General features: G+C 37.6%; 1 protein-coding gene and 1 long non-coding RNA gene across 2 annotated transcripts; one reads left to right on the forward strand and one right to left on the reverse strand.

Annotated features, from left to right (window-relative positions):
- Positions 1–4,163: 4,163 nt before the first annotated feature.
- LOC116307003 (matrilin-2) lies at positions 4,164–14,477 on the reverse strand. The gene is made up of 6 exons (XM_089025490.1): positions 14,336–14,477; positions 10,983–11,585; positions 9,630–9,842; positions 8,980–9,320; positions 7,995–8,235; positions 4,164–5,469 (listed from the first exon to the last, which is right to left on the reverse strand). The coding sequence occupies exons 3-6, from the start codon at positions 9,688–9,690 to the stop codon at positions 5,459–5,461; spliced, it is 654 nt and encodes a 217-aa protein (XP_088881616.1). The 5' UTR covers positions 9,691–9,842; positions 10,983–11,585; positions 14,336–14,477; the 3' UTR covers positions 4,164–5,458.
- On the forward strand, positions 13,140–15,013 carry LOC148904285 (uncharacterized). The gene is made up of 2 exons (XR_016118966.1): positions 13,140–13,242; positions 14,356–15,013. It is a non-coding gene; the product is annotated as an uncharacterized LOC148904285 (long non-coding RNA).
- The last annotated feature ends 846 nt before the right edge of the window (positions 15,014–15,859 follow it).

A 15,859-nucleotide genomic window follows, 5' to 3' on the forward strand; every position in this document is an offset into this window, starting at 1 on the left:
ACTTGGAATGAGGATTCTCTTCGGTGCCTTCTTTGCTATGTAAAATACTATTCCAGAATTGCTCATTTTATAGCAAGTTTTGAAAGAAAATTTTGCTTTTTATAGATGCTTTTACCTCGGGGTGCAGCGAGTTTTACGCTTCTAGCTAATGTATATTGTCTATCATATATCCGTTACCTGTATTAGGCGTTTATAAAGAGGCGCCGGCCATTAATTAACGTTAATTTAGTCAAAGATTCCGATCCAAAGTGGGACCTTTTAACACTGCTCTTATTTATTCATCTAAAAGCATCAAACTCTTTTATAAAATATGCTATGCAATCCTTGCTAGATTTATAATTTTATTGTGAAAGAGCACGTATTCTCTATATTCTTACAATCAGCTCAGATTATAGTCAGTCTTCTACCTGATTTTGCCTTTCAAACATTTTATAGCAATAGTTGCATGATATATTTTTTTTAACAACTAAAATATAGACCGCTCGAAGCGTATGTGTAGAGGTTACTTTATACAAAGTACGAGAGTGTGGTTTTTAAACGAATACTAAGGCTGCGTTCATAATGTATGGCAAGGGAGGGGGGGGGGGGGGGGGGGCAGGTGAAAATTCGAATTGTCCAGAATAATTCTTAGACCCCCCCTTTAAAGTCATGCAAAAAAATACGATCCCAAGACTTGCAGCTTCTTCCAAAAATGGTGCATTCCCCCCATTTTTCTGATACAAATTTCCCCATCCCCCCTTTTTCCTACCAAAATTTTCTCGATCCTCACTCAATTTCACCTGCCCCCCCCCCCCCCCCCCCCCCCCTGCCATACATTATGAACGCAGCCTAATGTTCCAAACATTTTCCAGGTTTTTCTCTTTTGTTTATTATAATCATACGCCGAAATTTTTTAAATAGGTTTCAATTCAAATAGTAGTATATGAGTTTACAAAAATGAACTAGAAATATTTGTATTTCGGAATTTACAGTGCAAAAACGCTGTTTTTACAAGCATAAAAAACTTATGATCTTTTGAGAACTTCAGCCTTTATCTGTCTGAATGGGGTTTAGTTTACATGGGAAATGATTGAGAAAGTTAACAGAAGTTATTTATCAAATTTGTCTTCATCCAAAAACGACACCGCATTTCATCAATGCTGTGCGTTATTATTTCATTTCAGTAATTTTGAAGCTTTAAGGCCGGTTTACCGGTACGATTTTCGCCTACAACTATGCGTATAAAACACGCTCGCGCCATCCTACAACTCGAGTCGTAGCGTGTGTAACGGTAGTGGGATTCCTGTGTTAGAGATGGGATCCCTGTGGGAATTGGGTGCCTTTGTGTAGTCCGCCATGTTTGTAGTTATCTAAGATTAAACACCCGTTTAGAGGCCCAAATAGTGTTTACTCGTTATACAGCTTAACGTAACAGCGTTTAAATCAAGCCTACAACTCGCCTACGACAGACGCGAGCGTGTTGCATACTATAGTTTTAGGCAAAACTCGTATGGTCTGAACCGGCTTTATAAAAACGTTTTAGTCTCGGCCAGTTCTCCTTCGCTTTGCTAGTGACACTTCATTGATTTTCTCTTTCATATTTTGAAGTAAAATTTTCGGTTTAGTTGCCGAAAGTGTCACTCGAAAGTCGGCTTCTGATTGGATGTATCCCTTTTCTCACAGACGAAGAAAAGCCGTACGTGACTTCTGATTGGACAATTTTTATTTTCACACGCAAAAAAAAAAGCGATACGCTCATTGTGATTGGTTGGAAACAGTGAACGAAACAAAAAAATGTTAAACAGAGTTCCTAAGTAAATATCGGTATTATATTATAATTGGGTGGGTTTCTCAACGGTATTATAAAAATGCGGCTATTAAAAGGATGATTCTAATATTTTTCAAGTTTCATGATTTTATCATTTTTTCGAGATATTGCCATCGCATTATTGTCGATATTTTTTTCTAGTTATCACTAAAATCCTATTAATGCCTACTATTACAATACAATTGTCTAAATACCGCAAATTAAAAGAAGTACAATGTGCTTGCATTAATTACTGTCTTTTAAACCATTCCATTAATGGTATTATATTCTTACATAAAAACTTTTTTATATTTGGATTCTTCTTGAGCTTTTATCTGCACATATCCGTATATTTTTGAAATAAGTATTTAGATTCCGAATTAAAAATAAAGTATGACGCAACTATAAGACATTTCAAAGTCAACGTGACATACAGTCATGCGTCCTCATGCGTCCTTATCAAAGTTCAAAAATTCATTTCACTATTGGAAGTTCGATTTCCATTTTGCTTTGAAGCTTGCATTAATAAAACTAAAGTTGAAAATTTCAATCCCGGTCTTTGCCTCAAAACATTCAAATGTGTATTTGTGAAGAGGATTTTTTAAACAAAACTGCATGCCAAATGTATAACTTTAAAATGGTGCTACAATTGTTGAAATAATTTTAGCTTTGCACGAATCTGTGAAGAACTAAATAAACTTTTATAATTAATCCGAGCCCAGAATTCAAATTCGCAACGTTCGTTTCGTTAATGCAAGCTTCAAAGCAGGAAGGAAAGCAAACTTCAAACAATGAAATGAATCTTTGAACCTTTATAGGAACGCATGAGCTAGCTGGTTTGACTGTAATTTTCAAGTTTTTTGACAAGCCTATTTAAGCTAGAGACTTTGATATGAAATGTATTAGAAAGAAACACGCAGAAAATGATTTCAACGTTTCGACATCTTCCGACTGGTACTGAATAATCAGTAATTTGGACCCCGTAATTTGTATACATGCTCCACTAGCTATCCTCACTTGATAATGACAATATCTTTTAAATAAGTTTGGGAATTAATGTTGATCATTTTGAAATTTATGAAGTAAATAGAATGGGTAGAACAATAACTATTGTACCCTATATTGTTCTAAGTTCGTGAGCAAACGTGCAAAATTACACAAATACGTTTGCGCGTTCGATTCAGACGGTGTGTTTAGTAAAACAATTGGTGCTAATCAACTGAGTCAAAAACGTGTTCGAAGGTTTCTTGCAGCTCTAGTGAATGACGTCATAATCTAAATGTCCTATCACGTGTCCTATAACGTGCCCTTTCCATTATACTACTTGGGCTTCCTGTGGTTAGATGGAAAAACAATGAAATCCCTCTGCTCTTGGGAATTGAATCCTTTTTTTATGTAAAACGACTATATTGTTACCATCTAACATGGCTGTTGCCACATGGTGGTGCAAAGCCTCTATTTTAAGAGTATTTGTCATTAGACTTTTGAAGTCGTTTTAACAATAGTTAATGGATCGGAATGGTTCTAGGTTTTTGTTCGACTTCATCCATTGTTATAAGATAAGGAAAATTTGCACCATTTGTTCACAGTATTAGGGAATATAGAACTTTTTTCCCCTATAAAAACATTCTAAAATAGGTATTATTTGTGAATTAATTGTCTATTTTTAATGCTTTCTTATTTATCATCTAGTAACTGAACTGTATGTGCGCGGAAATATTTATCCGCTTAGTTTGTGATCATCGAATGAAGTACTTTCAAAATGTTCATACATGAAAAAAGTAAGAAAATCAATAATTTTAGTCATACCTGCTTTGGTTCATTGTGCATGGTCAGTATCGCGTGTTGGTACGGTTCAACCTCAAACAAAAAGTCATAGCTTTGTTCTATGGAATTTCCAAACCCTTCCGCTCCATTAGCAATGTTTTAACCAGCCTAATGGCAACCATCATATCTCTTGTTGTCTTATTATCTTGGTAATAGTTTCAAACCACGCTTGCATTAAGGCATCAAATATTTTTGAAACGTTTTTTTCTTTGTTGATTTGTCCTTGAAAATTCAACTTTCCAAAAACGGATACGGCTGGAAGGGCAAAAACGATTCTGTATGGACGAGAATGTTTTTGAAAGCGAAATTAAAAAGAAACGGCTGTTACCAGAGCTTCTGGCACTGGAAGGAACGAAACCGTGGAGTCAAGACCGAGATTACTTATTCTTGTAGTCTTTAAAATAAGGGATTTTTTATCGTTCTTGATCAAAAAGTATGATTTTGATAGACATTTGACCCCTTAAAACCCTTTCCGAGACATGAATTATTCGTGTAGTGTCTTTACCGTAGATTGGTACAGAGACGATATTTAAAGACTCACACACCATGATTAAACTTGAGAAATTTTATTTTTATTGCAGCGTTAGTTTGTTTATAAGTGCATTTAAGAACGCCATCATTCATAGTCTCTTTCACGAACATACATTGGTTTGAGTGACGGTTGGTTACTTGATTTGAGATGCCTGATAGTGTAAGCAAAAAGGTTTATTTCCTGCATCCAAGCCAACTTTACGTTCTTCTGCACGAATAGCAGCGAATCGCTCTAAACAGAATCGTAGCCTGCGTGCAGCCGAACTAACTGTTAAGTCCGTCTGCGAACCGTTACCCCCAGCAGTGTACCTGGATTTCAGTACGCGTTCTGATTGGTTCTTAGTTATAAGTTTGCTGATTGGCTATAATTTTCAGTCTCTACTCAAACTTCAGACTAGTTTGTTTATATGATTTCACGTGTGTTGGTTCTTGCCGGGAATAAGGCTCGAATTTATGTCTCGTTTGTTGCTAGTAATAATCATAATTTGTATTTTATGTTCTCGCGAGTTATAGCAAAGCACCATTGTTTGTTATCTTGAAGAAGGAAAGTCAAAGTTAAACGTGAAGTGTGAGTTGGAGATTTATTTTCAATCGACAGAGCGAGTATATATGCAAGTCGTGCTTTCAAACCTTGTCGAAGAGACGAAGTTTAATCCAACTGCAACACAAACTTAAAACCGAATTGCGTGACATACATAAGAATAATACGTTGCCTTTTGAGATAAATAAGCTAAAGAGAGGATCAGCAGAGGATATGGAGTGTGTAACTCCTAAAAAAAGTCGCATCGAAGGGACTAGCGAAGATAATACATCATGTGTTCGCACATGCAAAAGAAAACAATTTGATTTCAGCAAGACTGAGTAACATATACAAAGGCTCTGATAACCAATCGGAAACGGCTTTAGTTATAACCAACTAGAATTTAGTCTTCAAATCCATACGTGGGGGCGTGGGGTCTAGAGAACAACGTCGTTGCTTCGCAGACGAACTATACGAGAGAAAAGTACCGCTGCACGCAGGCTAACAAAATCCTCGTTATTCGAATATATGAAGGTCATACGTCACATAAAGTTGTGAAGTGCTGCCTTCGGCTTGATGAAGTCCGTAAAAAAATGTTTATGATTTCATACATAATGATGATACCTTTTACTGCGTCACTGTTTCTAATCACAATATAGGGATTCAATTCAAAGCAAATACTAAGTGAATATTAGTCTTCTATTATGAAATATTGTTCAGTTATATTTTGGGCGATATTATAATACTTTCTGGGCTAAAATAGTAAGCGGCGAGCAGTTCGATGCTTTGGCAAGTTAACGTTTTCCTGAAACAAACAAACAAAAAAAAAAAAAAAAAAAAAAAAAAAAAAAAAAAAAAAAAAAAAAAACAAAAAAAAAAAAAAAAAAAAAAAAAAAGAAAAGAGAGAATCATGATTATCATAGACTTTGTAATAATTTTCTTGATATGATCAAGAAAATAACAAAGGTAAACACTCAATGTTTAAGGCTATTACAAGGAAATTTGTTATTCCAAGTTAATGTTGGGAAGTTCCAAATAAACTAGGGCGTCGTAGTCCGGGGTTTCGTTTTTTGTGCTGGGCCTATGGGCACAGAAACATTTGTTTTTGGTGAGTTAGGTATAATCGGAATTTAGTGTTACATATGCCATTGGTGGACCTCGTCATGATTGACATTGGTGAAACACGAGGTGAAAATGCACGTTGAGATCTGTAAGATCGGGATACGGAGGAGGTGAAAGAGCTTGAACATATGTGGTTTTCGTGGTAAGAGTGCCTTAATCCAACTTACTTTAAACTTAATTTGGTAGTATTCTAAGCAGATAATTAGAAACTGGTGCTAAATTAGAAACTTTAAGTGCGATTTTTGTTTTTTGATACAACTCGAATTAGTTACGTAAACAAAAGATCGTAAATGGACAGGCCAGGAATTTCTACTCCGTCATTGATGTAAAATAGTACTCGCACGAGTTTTATATTATTTTATTAGCAAGAAAAATGATATTTGGTTTGATTAGCAAAACATATTTATTTCTAGTCGAATATTTTTATGACAAAAACGTATTTCATGCCGTAAGCTTGAATGGGGGCGGGCCAGGAATTTCTACTGCGTCATTGATCTAAAATAGTACTATTGGTATTGACTAAAACAAGGAACGACCTAAAACGACCTGAAACCATCTTGAAACCACCTGAAACCAGCCAAAACATTGAATCTCCATCGAGTTTGTCGTCCACTTTGTGTATTTTATTGGCTTTTATCGATCGATTGAGTGTTTGTTTTCCTTGGAAGGGATGTACTTCATGGTAGAATGTCATATAGTCGCTCATACGTATAGTCTCCCATAGAGGTATTCCACACTGTCTTATACCTCACTTTTCCCTTGCTATGATTACCTGTTCCTAGCTATGATCAACCGTCCCTACCTATGATCAACTGTTCCTAGCTATGATCAACTGTCACTAGCTATGATCAGCTATCCCTTAGCTATGATCAACTATCCCTAGCTATTTTCAACTATCTCTTGCTATTTTCAACTGCCCATAGCTGTCATCAACTGTCCCTAGCTATTTTCAACTATCCCTAGCTGTCATCAACTGTCCCTAGCTATGATTACAATTTGAACATTTTTTACATACTTTAACGTGTAAATTTGTTAAACTTAACATTGGCGTATCTAGGGGGCTCAGGGGTGCCTGTGACCCCATTTTCAAAGCCAAAGATAAATCATCTGACCGTTGATGCAGTATGCGATATGATGTCATAGTGACAATTTGGTATAGTGTGACCCGCACGCCCCCCCATGACAAATCCTGGATAAGCCCCTGCTTAACGTAATTCAGCCATGTTGCCTGCAAGTTTTTAAGTTCATTAAACTATATAAGGGGAAGTTAATCTATATATAGGAACAGTAAACCATTAGTAGAGAATGGTGAAAATAGCTAGGGATAGTTGATCATAGATATACGTTTTTCGTAATATTTCCATTCTGAGGTTACCCTGCGAGCAAAGTCTCCTTTACCTTCCCCCGAGTGAGAGAAAGGAAAGAGTCTTCTTCTCTTTCTCTCACTCGGGGGAAGGTAAAGGAGACTTTGCTCGCAGTGTATTCTGAGGTAAATTTTCGAGACCAAACTTTTTCTGTAGATGGAGAATCTTCTGTACAATAATGTTTTGTGTGGTGTTTTTGAGCCGATGGAGCCACCATAACACTGGTTCTCAGAGAGACGGAGGCTTGCTTTGGGGTTTGCGACCAAGACCCGTTTATGCTGGTTCAATTTGACCGTAAAAAATATTCAAACCGAATCCACGGACTTTCTTCTGTCTTACAATGACTAAATCCCAAATAGTCTTCTACTCTATTCCAAGTATCCAATGTGCCCAGCACATTTGACACGTTTTCCCGTGTCAAAACTTGTTATTATTAGACTTGGCGTGATGTGAAAGAATCATTTTTTGGGGGTCTCTCACATGATTCAAGGGTTATTTTCCAGGTAATCTGATTTTCTGTCCTCTGCATTTGATCTGTCAGTTAGCTATGCCCTGGTCTTGATCGATTTTTGGGTGGGCTTTTAGTCGGGGAACCTGTAATTGGTTCCGTCCTATTAAACAGTGTTAAATGGAGTTCTTTTCAGTTCTTTGCGACAATAGGTGGTAAAATTTTTAAACACATGGTTGACAAAGTGCTAAGAAGTCGCAAGGCCATACTACATCAATGGAGGAGGCTTATATTTGGGGGTGAGAGGGGTTAATTTGGGTGGGGAGCGCATATCAGGGGTTCTTCGATATGTCAAATACGAGGCTCCTTATTTTCTAATAATATAAACCGACATACCTTCGCATATACTCCTTACGACGGTATCTATTCTTCGTGCAAGTTGTCTGAAATCGGATGCCCTGTAGACGTACTTGGAGCTTGTTGCTATGTCATTTAGCTCTTTGTTTAAAACATATCTTCTAATTCCCATTGCGTAGACACTGATACCTTTAGCTTTAAGTCTCCCAGAGGCAGTGGCGAGAGGAGTGATGGTACCCCGGTCGCGTGTTTGCCTTCCATCAGTTATCACAAAGGCCATCTGAAAAATAAGAATTATCTTAATCATGTTCATCATGTTCATCATGTTCATCATGTTCATCATGTTCATCATGTTCATCATGTTCATCATGTTCATCATGTTCATCATGTTCATCATGTTCATCATGTTCATCATGTTCATCATGTTCATCATGTTCATCATGTTCATCATGTTCATCATGTTCATCATGTTCATCATGTTCATCATGTTCATCATGTTCATCATGTTCATCATGTTCATCATGTTCATCATGTTCATCATGTTCATCATGTTCATCATGTTCATCATGTTCATCATGTTCATCATGTTGATTCTGTTAATTATGCTGGTTATGTTAATCCTTAAAAGAATTATCTTATTGGTTCCTTTTACCGATACTCCCAATACTTTTTTATTGGAATGTCCAATCATCCATTCTCGTAGCTGATATCTGAATTGCGAAGGACGCAGCTCAACGTTGTCGAGTCGAAGGTATAGAAAGGCGCTGCTGGCAGCCGCCTTACGACTCATGTCTGACCACCGACGGAGAACAGCTTAGACCAAACAAGGGTTGCTTTTTTCAATAGAAAAACTATGACTACTTGTGTGGCTGTGGTATCTCCCAGTAAGGACATGCCGTGCTGTGTCCTGTGATCTCCGTTCGCCGAAATTGGTTCAAAAGATGACATCAACCCCGTACCGCAACGGTACCGTGCCGTTTCCTATTCATACAAAATCTACTGTAAGAGCACAGAAGAGCATTACCTTAGAAACATTACGCCTCATTCCAGCTGCTGCAGTAAACACTTGTTGGTCCGCCGTAATCAATGCTCTATCGATGAATGTAAACCCTCTCTGCCATCTCAATTTTTTGACAATTTGGTTGTAGGTAGCAGGAGTAACACGGGATCCTGATATTGATCGGAAAGTGAAGTCCACTTCAGCCTGGGTACTGTATCTCACCAAGGCAATGTGAGTAGCGCTTGGTCCAACGTTAAGTTTGCTGATTATGGTTGAGACGAATGCAAGGAGGCGCACCCAGTTTCTTCTTCCAACGCTTCCCGATGAATCAACAAGGAATGCCACATCGGCTATGACCTTACAATCTTTTGGCAGATTAAAAAGCAAAATGAATTAAAAAGACCATAAAAAGAAAAAACGTGCTAGCAAAACGAGGGTAGAGATGTACTTACAAAAACCATAACAAGTCAAACAGCCTTTTTTTAAATAGTTATTGGTTTCAAGCTAAGGGCCTTTTTACATAAAGGTAGGGTGACCTTGGTGTTGGGCTCTTTTTACCTTTTCGGAAGACACCAGAAACAAAAGAGTTTGCCCTAGCAGTAGGGTCATCCTACCTTTAGTTTGAAGTGATTATGAATGTTTCAGTTGATTGTCGTTCCCTGGTGCATACTCACCGCATTGTCCTCTCTTGACGGAACGAATGTTGGTGTTACTTTCACAAGTCGCTTTCCTCATGGCGCATTGGCTGTTATACGTCTTACCATCGCTAGCACAAAACGGTTGCCCGGACCTTGGACAAGGAACTTTGGAACACACGCACACAGCTTTGCCATTCTGGTTTTCGCATGTCGAATAAGGCTTACTGCATTTGAAGGCAGCACATGGATCTGCAACAAATTTAAGAGAAATGTAAAAGTTCAACAAAGAAACAAAAATCTAAAAAAACGATGGATATAAAAACGTAATTTAAGGAATGGATGGATGGACGGATGGACGGATGGATAGGTGGATGGAAACGGGCTGAAACTCAAAAAAATTATATGTATTAGTGAGTATTAGTGAGCTTATATTTTGCTCAACTTATTTTAACTACTTCTGTTTTATGGACGAGTGTTGATTTGTCCTTAAAACGTTCGGGAAATCTCCAAAATTTGGATTTGAATGAAAGACAACCAAAGTAAACATCAGAAAAAATCTGTTAACATTTGGTCAGCTACGATTTCAAGCTCACGCCCGCTCATGCGAGCCCATACAAATTATGTCTCAAAACACGGTTTTTGGATCTTTTCTCAAAATAATGACTATCTAGGCAAAAAACAGAAGCGGATTCAGTTAATTCAACTATTCACGGATTGTATTATATGGTTAAGATTGAATTCTATTGAAAAAACACCGTACTTTTTGAGTTGAATGTACGCTATTGGACGTATTTTACAAGAGAAAATGCATGACATAACCGGAGTCAAGCTAGAAAATCGTCTCTCCTTGAAATAAAACAGAACCTGCCAAAAAAACAGAAGTGGATTTTGAACATTTTGGTATATAATGCATAGGAATTTGTTAAAATTTAGAACCGTATTTTTGCTGATTTTATAAGCTCATACTATCTGTTGGCCTATACATTCGCCTCTTATGGTTTCTTAGGTTTCGTACCCTCGAAAACACGCTAACTACTAGTTAATGAAAGAACAGAAGATTTACGGGTCATTTGGGATGTTTTGTAACGCAGTTTACTTGCGCTATATGACTTTACTTTTAAGAACAACCTTTTGCTTTGGAAAGAGAGGAAAAAGACCGAAAAGAGCAAATATTCCAAATGTATGGGCAAATGTTTTCCAAAAATCGTGAAAAAAAAAAAAAAAAAAACCGTCGCAAAATTAATTGCAATAGTTGGCTCATGCTATAGGTGTCTGTTATTGGTATAAGCCGTTTAAGTTTCTATTATTTTCCTAATTTTCTTCGCAAAATTCAACTGACCTGAAAATGAGAATCTAGAAAATAATTGTATTTAAAGAATTGCTACTGACCTCGTACGACTAGTTCAGCCTGTGCTTGTGCTTTGCCAAGAGAACTTATCGCTGTGCAAATGTAGATTCCGCTGTCGTTTGACGTCACTTGTTTGATTAACAGAAATCCACTTTTGTTCACTTCGTGCCGTCCAGCAGGAAGTGAATTATTTGTTCTCGACCACGTGATTTTAGGTTTTGGATTGCCCTTAACGACGCATTGAAACGAGGCGGTGTCACTCTTCTTATTGACTACAAGACGCTTTGGTGGCTCTGTGATTGTTGGGGCGGATACAGAATGCACTGCTTCCCCCCTTTCTCTTTTCTCTGCTTGGCCCTGGTTGCCCCTGTTTTCCTTTAAGGCCTTGTGGACCTCGAAGTCCCTGTTCTCCTTGTTCTCCCTTGGGACCCTTCTTGCCAAGGTTTCCTTTAGGCCCTTGTCTTCCTCTTCGTCGCATACTTCCTTTAGGTCGTCGTAGACACATTCTCTTAATTCTTAAGCAGACCTCAGCATTAAAGTATCTTTCAATTCTTTGCTGATTTCACGTCGAAAATCAAAGATACTCATAGACAGCAAGGAGCTGTTGACGTTAGTGTTGCTACGGCGAGTCCTGAAGAGGGGATCTGCAACCATGTTTATATCAATTATATCACGGTAATAAAGGAATCAAGGGTAGCATAGCGCTACAGTATGTTGCCCAGTATCGTTCCACTTCAGTTCGTAATGACTATATCTTCGACTGTATATTAACCACCACCATCCTGATTTTTATTCGCAGGAAAACAAATTTAACTCGTTGATATACTATAAAAACAGTTTTGATGAAATCTTCAAATTTATCATAGAATCCCATTGCTCATTTGAAATGCGCGCGCTGATTGGCTAGGTATGACGTATACAAGCGGGTATTTCACTTGGAATGGCATGAAAAATCAGGGAACCCACCTTAACTTAACTTTAACCTGTGGTATACATAGCAATATTTATTTTAAGCAAAATAAATAAATAAATAACTTGCTACGCACATTCCAGTGTTTGACCTTTGCCGTTCGAAGCGTTATGATCTCCTTATTTTTTCTTCAAAAAGATGGCGATTCATTAAAAATATCGATAAATTATAAAATTATAAAATGTAAATCAATTATGAGAGAGGTTTTGAGCAAATATTAGTCTGTATTTACGTTTTAAATGAAGCATTTTGATTTTAAAAGCGAGCTATACAATTTTCGTGCTAATGTGCACGTTCATGAAACCTAATTACGTATGCCAAAATTCGGACCGGAACTGGAATTGGAGTTCCAGATTGAGTCGATCGTTCGATGACCTTGATGAGTAAAGTTTATTGTTTTTATTTTTCTTTCTGAGAGATTGTTCACAAATAACTTCTGCATAGTTTCACTGCGCATTGCTGATCAACTCAACTCAAAACGCCCTCTTATTTATTTCATCAAAAACATCAATAAGTCAAACACAACACAGAGACCCCAAAAGTGTAAATGTCTAACATTACTTCTCTAGATGTGCAACCTTTCCAGCAATCAAATCACATATTTCAATGTCATGCCTATATTTCATAACCAGGCCCAATTTTACCAGGTATCCCACCGCAACCTGAGCACAGGGTCTTGTTTATCTTTTTGCCATGGGATTCAAGAAAGATTCATTGCGTCTGACCCGGGAATTCCACAGAATTTCACTCGAAAATCGATATTGCACTCATGGCTTCTCGATTCGTGCGATATCGGTTTTCAAGAAATTCAACGGGCAGTGGTATTCCCTCGTCACTTACCACTAACTTTTGAACTTGTTTTTACGATTTAGTCTTAGGAACATGGATAAATTCTTTCGATCGTTTAATGGCCAAGCACGATGGGAAATCTGTAATCTTAATTGCAGCGTGTGTACTCATAATTCATTCCCAACATTGATTTTACTAGGATACCTGTGGTAGCCCAGGCATAAAATGCTTTGTTTTTTTGTTGTTGTTTTTTTGTCCGCGACAAAATGGACTAGTACCCAGTATGCATTACGGCCTCGGTCAACGGGGATCTTGATTGGTTCAGGCTTCGACACCATGACAACACGTTGTTTATGCATGATTGACGCTGTCATATCAACTGACAGGATAATGGGCCGCATGAATTACCACGAGGTTAGTTAGTTTTAGTTACAAAACTCTCTCTGCTGGCCATTTTGTGATTTAATTTGTGGCTTGTTGTTTTAGATGTTTCCCTACTGAGAAAACTACTGCCATCTGGGAAATGGCTTACAACATTATGCGTAAGAGAATACATATGAAATATATATTACCTACATTATCTGGCGCTTCATTGTGAAGCTTACGGTCGAGATCTTGCACTTCGGGATAGGTCTATTGGCAATGGCTGGGCACTTCAAAATTAAGACTAGATATTATATTCTTTAAAATATAACACTTGCCAAACACTGGCACATTTGTGTGTCACATTTACTATTTATATTAGCTGTTTATTTATTTCTTCAATCTAGATTTTGAGAATTTTTTTTAGTAAAGGATTTTGAGACCTCATTGTCAAGTATCTAATTATTACCTGCGCAATAAAACTCGTGAATTCAGTTACCAGTTATAACTCCACTCACTCTACAATTATAGCGCTTCGTCAGCAACCTCACGAAGCAGGCCAGCAAAATATACATTTAATTGCATTTGGAAGCTGTAATATATGTTCAGCTTTCTTTTGGTAATCTTTGATTTTCGGAAATTATAATTACTGGTCTTAAAATTTGAGCTTAGTATTCTGTTGGCACCATAATGGTACCGGGACGATTCTTGGCAACATTCTGTAGTGCTTTCGTCTTTCACCTTTTGGTCTTGGGCTCCATTCCCATACTCAGGACGCAATGTGAGTAGAGTTTGTTGGATCTTTCCTCTGGGGTTTAAATTTCCTTCATCCGCAATGCAAAACCCAATACTCTACCCGCAAAACCTAATAAGCTAAATTTCAACTCGATCCGTGAGTTACCCTTGTTCTGTGATTAGCCTGGAAAATGTTCCCAAGGTATCGATAAAATGTAATAGCATTCGGTTTTTTCCTCTTAATTTTGGGTTTCACCTCATATTAATTAACGACATGCGAATAAAAAGACAGTCGTCCAAAGATGCTCAGCTAACTTAGTGAACCCCAGACATAATCTAGTGGCTCACATATCGGAGATGAAATATGAATAAGGAAAAAGATGCTATCATAGTGTCTGTATTTTTTGTGTAGTGTGGCCGATAGATGTCCACTATAGTCAGTACTTCTCTCTCCGTACTTAATCAAAAGGCATTTATATTTGTTTTAATCTGATCTAGTTTTGATATCTCTCTTGGTCCTTGTTTTGCTAGACTGACCTTGCTGTTTGTCTTTCCAGTTCTCTCGCCATGATCTCTGTGGAATAGTTGCCTTGTCTCAGTATCTTGGATATAAGCAGCTGTTTTTTCCGATTTGTGGGTCTGTTCGTAGAGTCTGTACTCCACATGCAGAACACCAGCCAAACATATCAGGGATATCAGCAAACTAGTACCAGACAACACTGAGCTGCTGCCTTGCTTCATGACTGAACAACAGCTGTTACTGATCAGTACAATAATATTTATGATGGCTGATGAAGACAGCGGACAATAACAGCGACTGACTAATTCGGCTGTTGCACAAAATTGATCGATCCTGTGATAGTTTCACCAAAACAGGAAGTTGTATCTAAATGTAACTTGAGGAATCAAAGATTGTGACCTGACTTATAGGTGGTTTCTTTTATCAATAGGACATTTATTATTTTTGACAATGATTCGCCAAAGGTAAAGTGTTTATTGGCAAAAGTCCATAACTTGAAAAGTCCATCTCGTATCATGATGGAGCCTGCTGTGTTTCGGGAGTGAGCTATTTTTAGTCAGTACCACACAAACAACCATATTCCTCGAAATTTCACCGTTGCGCTGATGGGTCGTTGTGAATATAGCCGACAACAGCAAAGCAAGAAAAGAAAAGAAAAGAAAAGAAAAGAAAAGAAAAGAAAAGAAAAGAAAAGACTCGTGCTCTGTTGCACGTTTGCTCAACTCAAGTGGTCAACTTTTCCTAGTTTTGCTGTGAAATCAACCGGGAACGTGAACTCTGTGGTGTGTACAAGGACGTATGTAAAGAAGGACAGAAGTGACATATTCAAACTGAAATATTAATTCGATGGGTTAACTGTTAATCCTGGATATGATGTAAGCAATAACAAAAAAAGAACAAAAAAGCAGATACCTTTTCTAGAAAAAGAATGCTTTGGGCTTGAATGAATAAAAGTCGTTTACAAAAAATAGTAAATAAATAAGATATGATATTTATCTAAGACTAGAAATGAGAAGAAAAAATAGAAAAAGGAAGAAAAAAAGTACTCTTAATACGGTGGGAATCGAACCCACGTCCACAAACTTTAAATAATAAATAAATTCCAAAATGCGTTCAGAAGAAAACAACGTACTAGTGCCTTCATGCCATACCCTGAGGCATCCGCTGGGTCATCGTATGGACTTCGGACATGACGGCGATTAAGATCCTCTGCCCTTGGGCGTACGGATTACGCAGGATAGTGTTCTAGCCCAAGCATCAGGGGAGAGGCTAGCCGGCCCCAAGACCATATCTACAGCTAATCCCTTGCACTCTGCCACGCACTGGCACGTCGATTAGAAGTGGAAAATAATCTAGTCAATCAGGTGCATTGTTTTCATGGCTATTGTTGTGCTAATTTCTTGAAATCGTGGATCAGTGGAAAAAAGTTGGGATTCTAAAACAATGAGTAATGCACGTTTGAGCGAGATTAGTAGTTGGATGGGTGACCTGAAATTTATAATTATCCAACTCTGTTTCTTTTCTTTTCTTTTCTTTTCTTT

The sequence above is a fragment of the Actinia tenebrosa genome, unplaced genomic scaffold (assembly GCF_029948245.1).
Source record: "Actinia tenebrosa isolate PJP-AT-01 unplaced genomic scaffold, QUT_ActTen_1.0 utg344__unscaffolded, whole genome shotgun sequence".
In the NCBI taxonomy this organism is placed as follows: Eukaryota; Metazoa; Cnidaria; class Anthozoa; order Actiniaria; family Actiniidae; genus Actinia; species Actinia tenebrosa.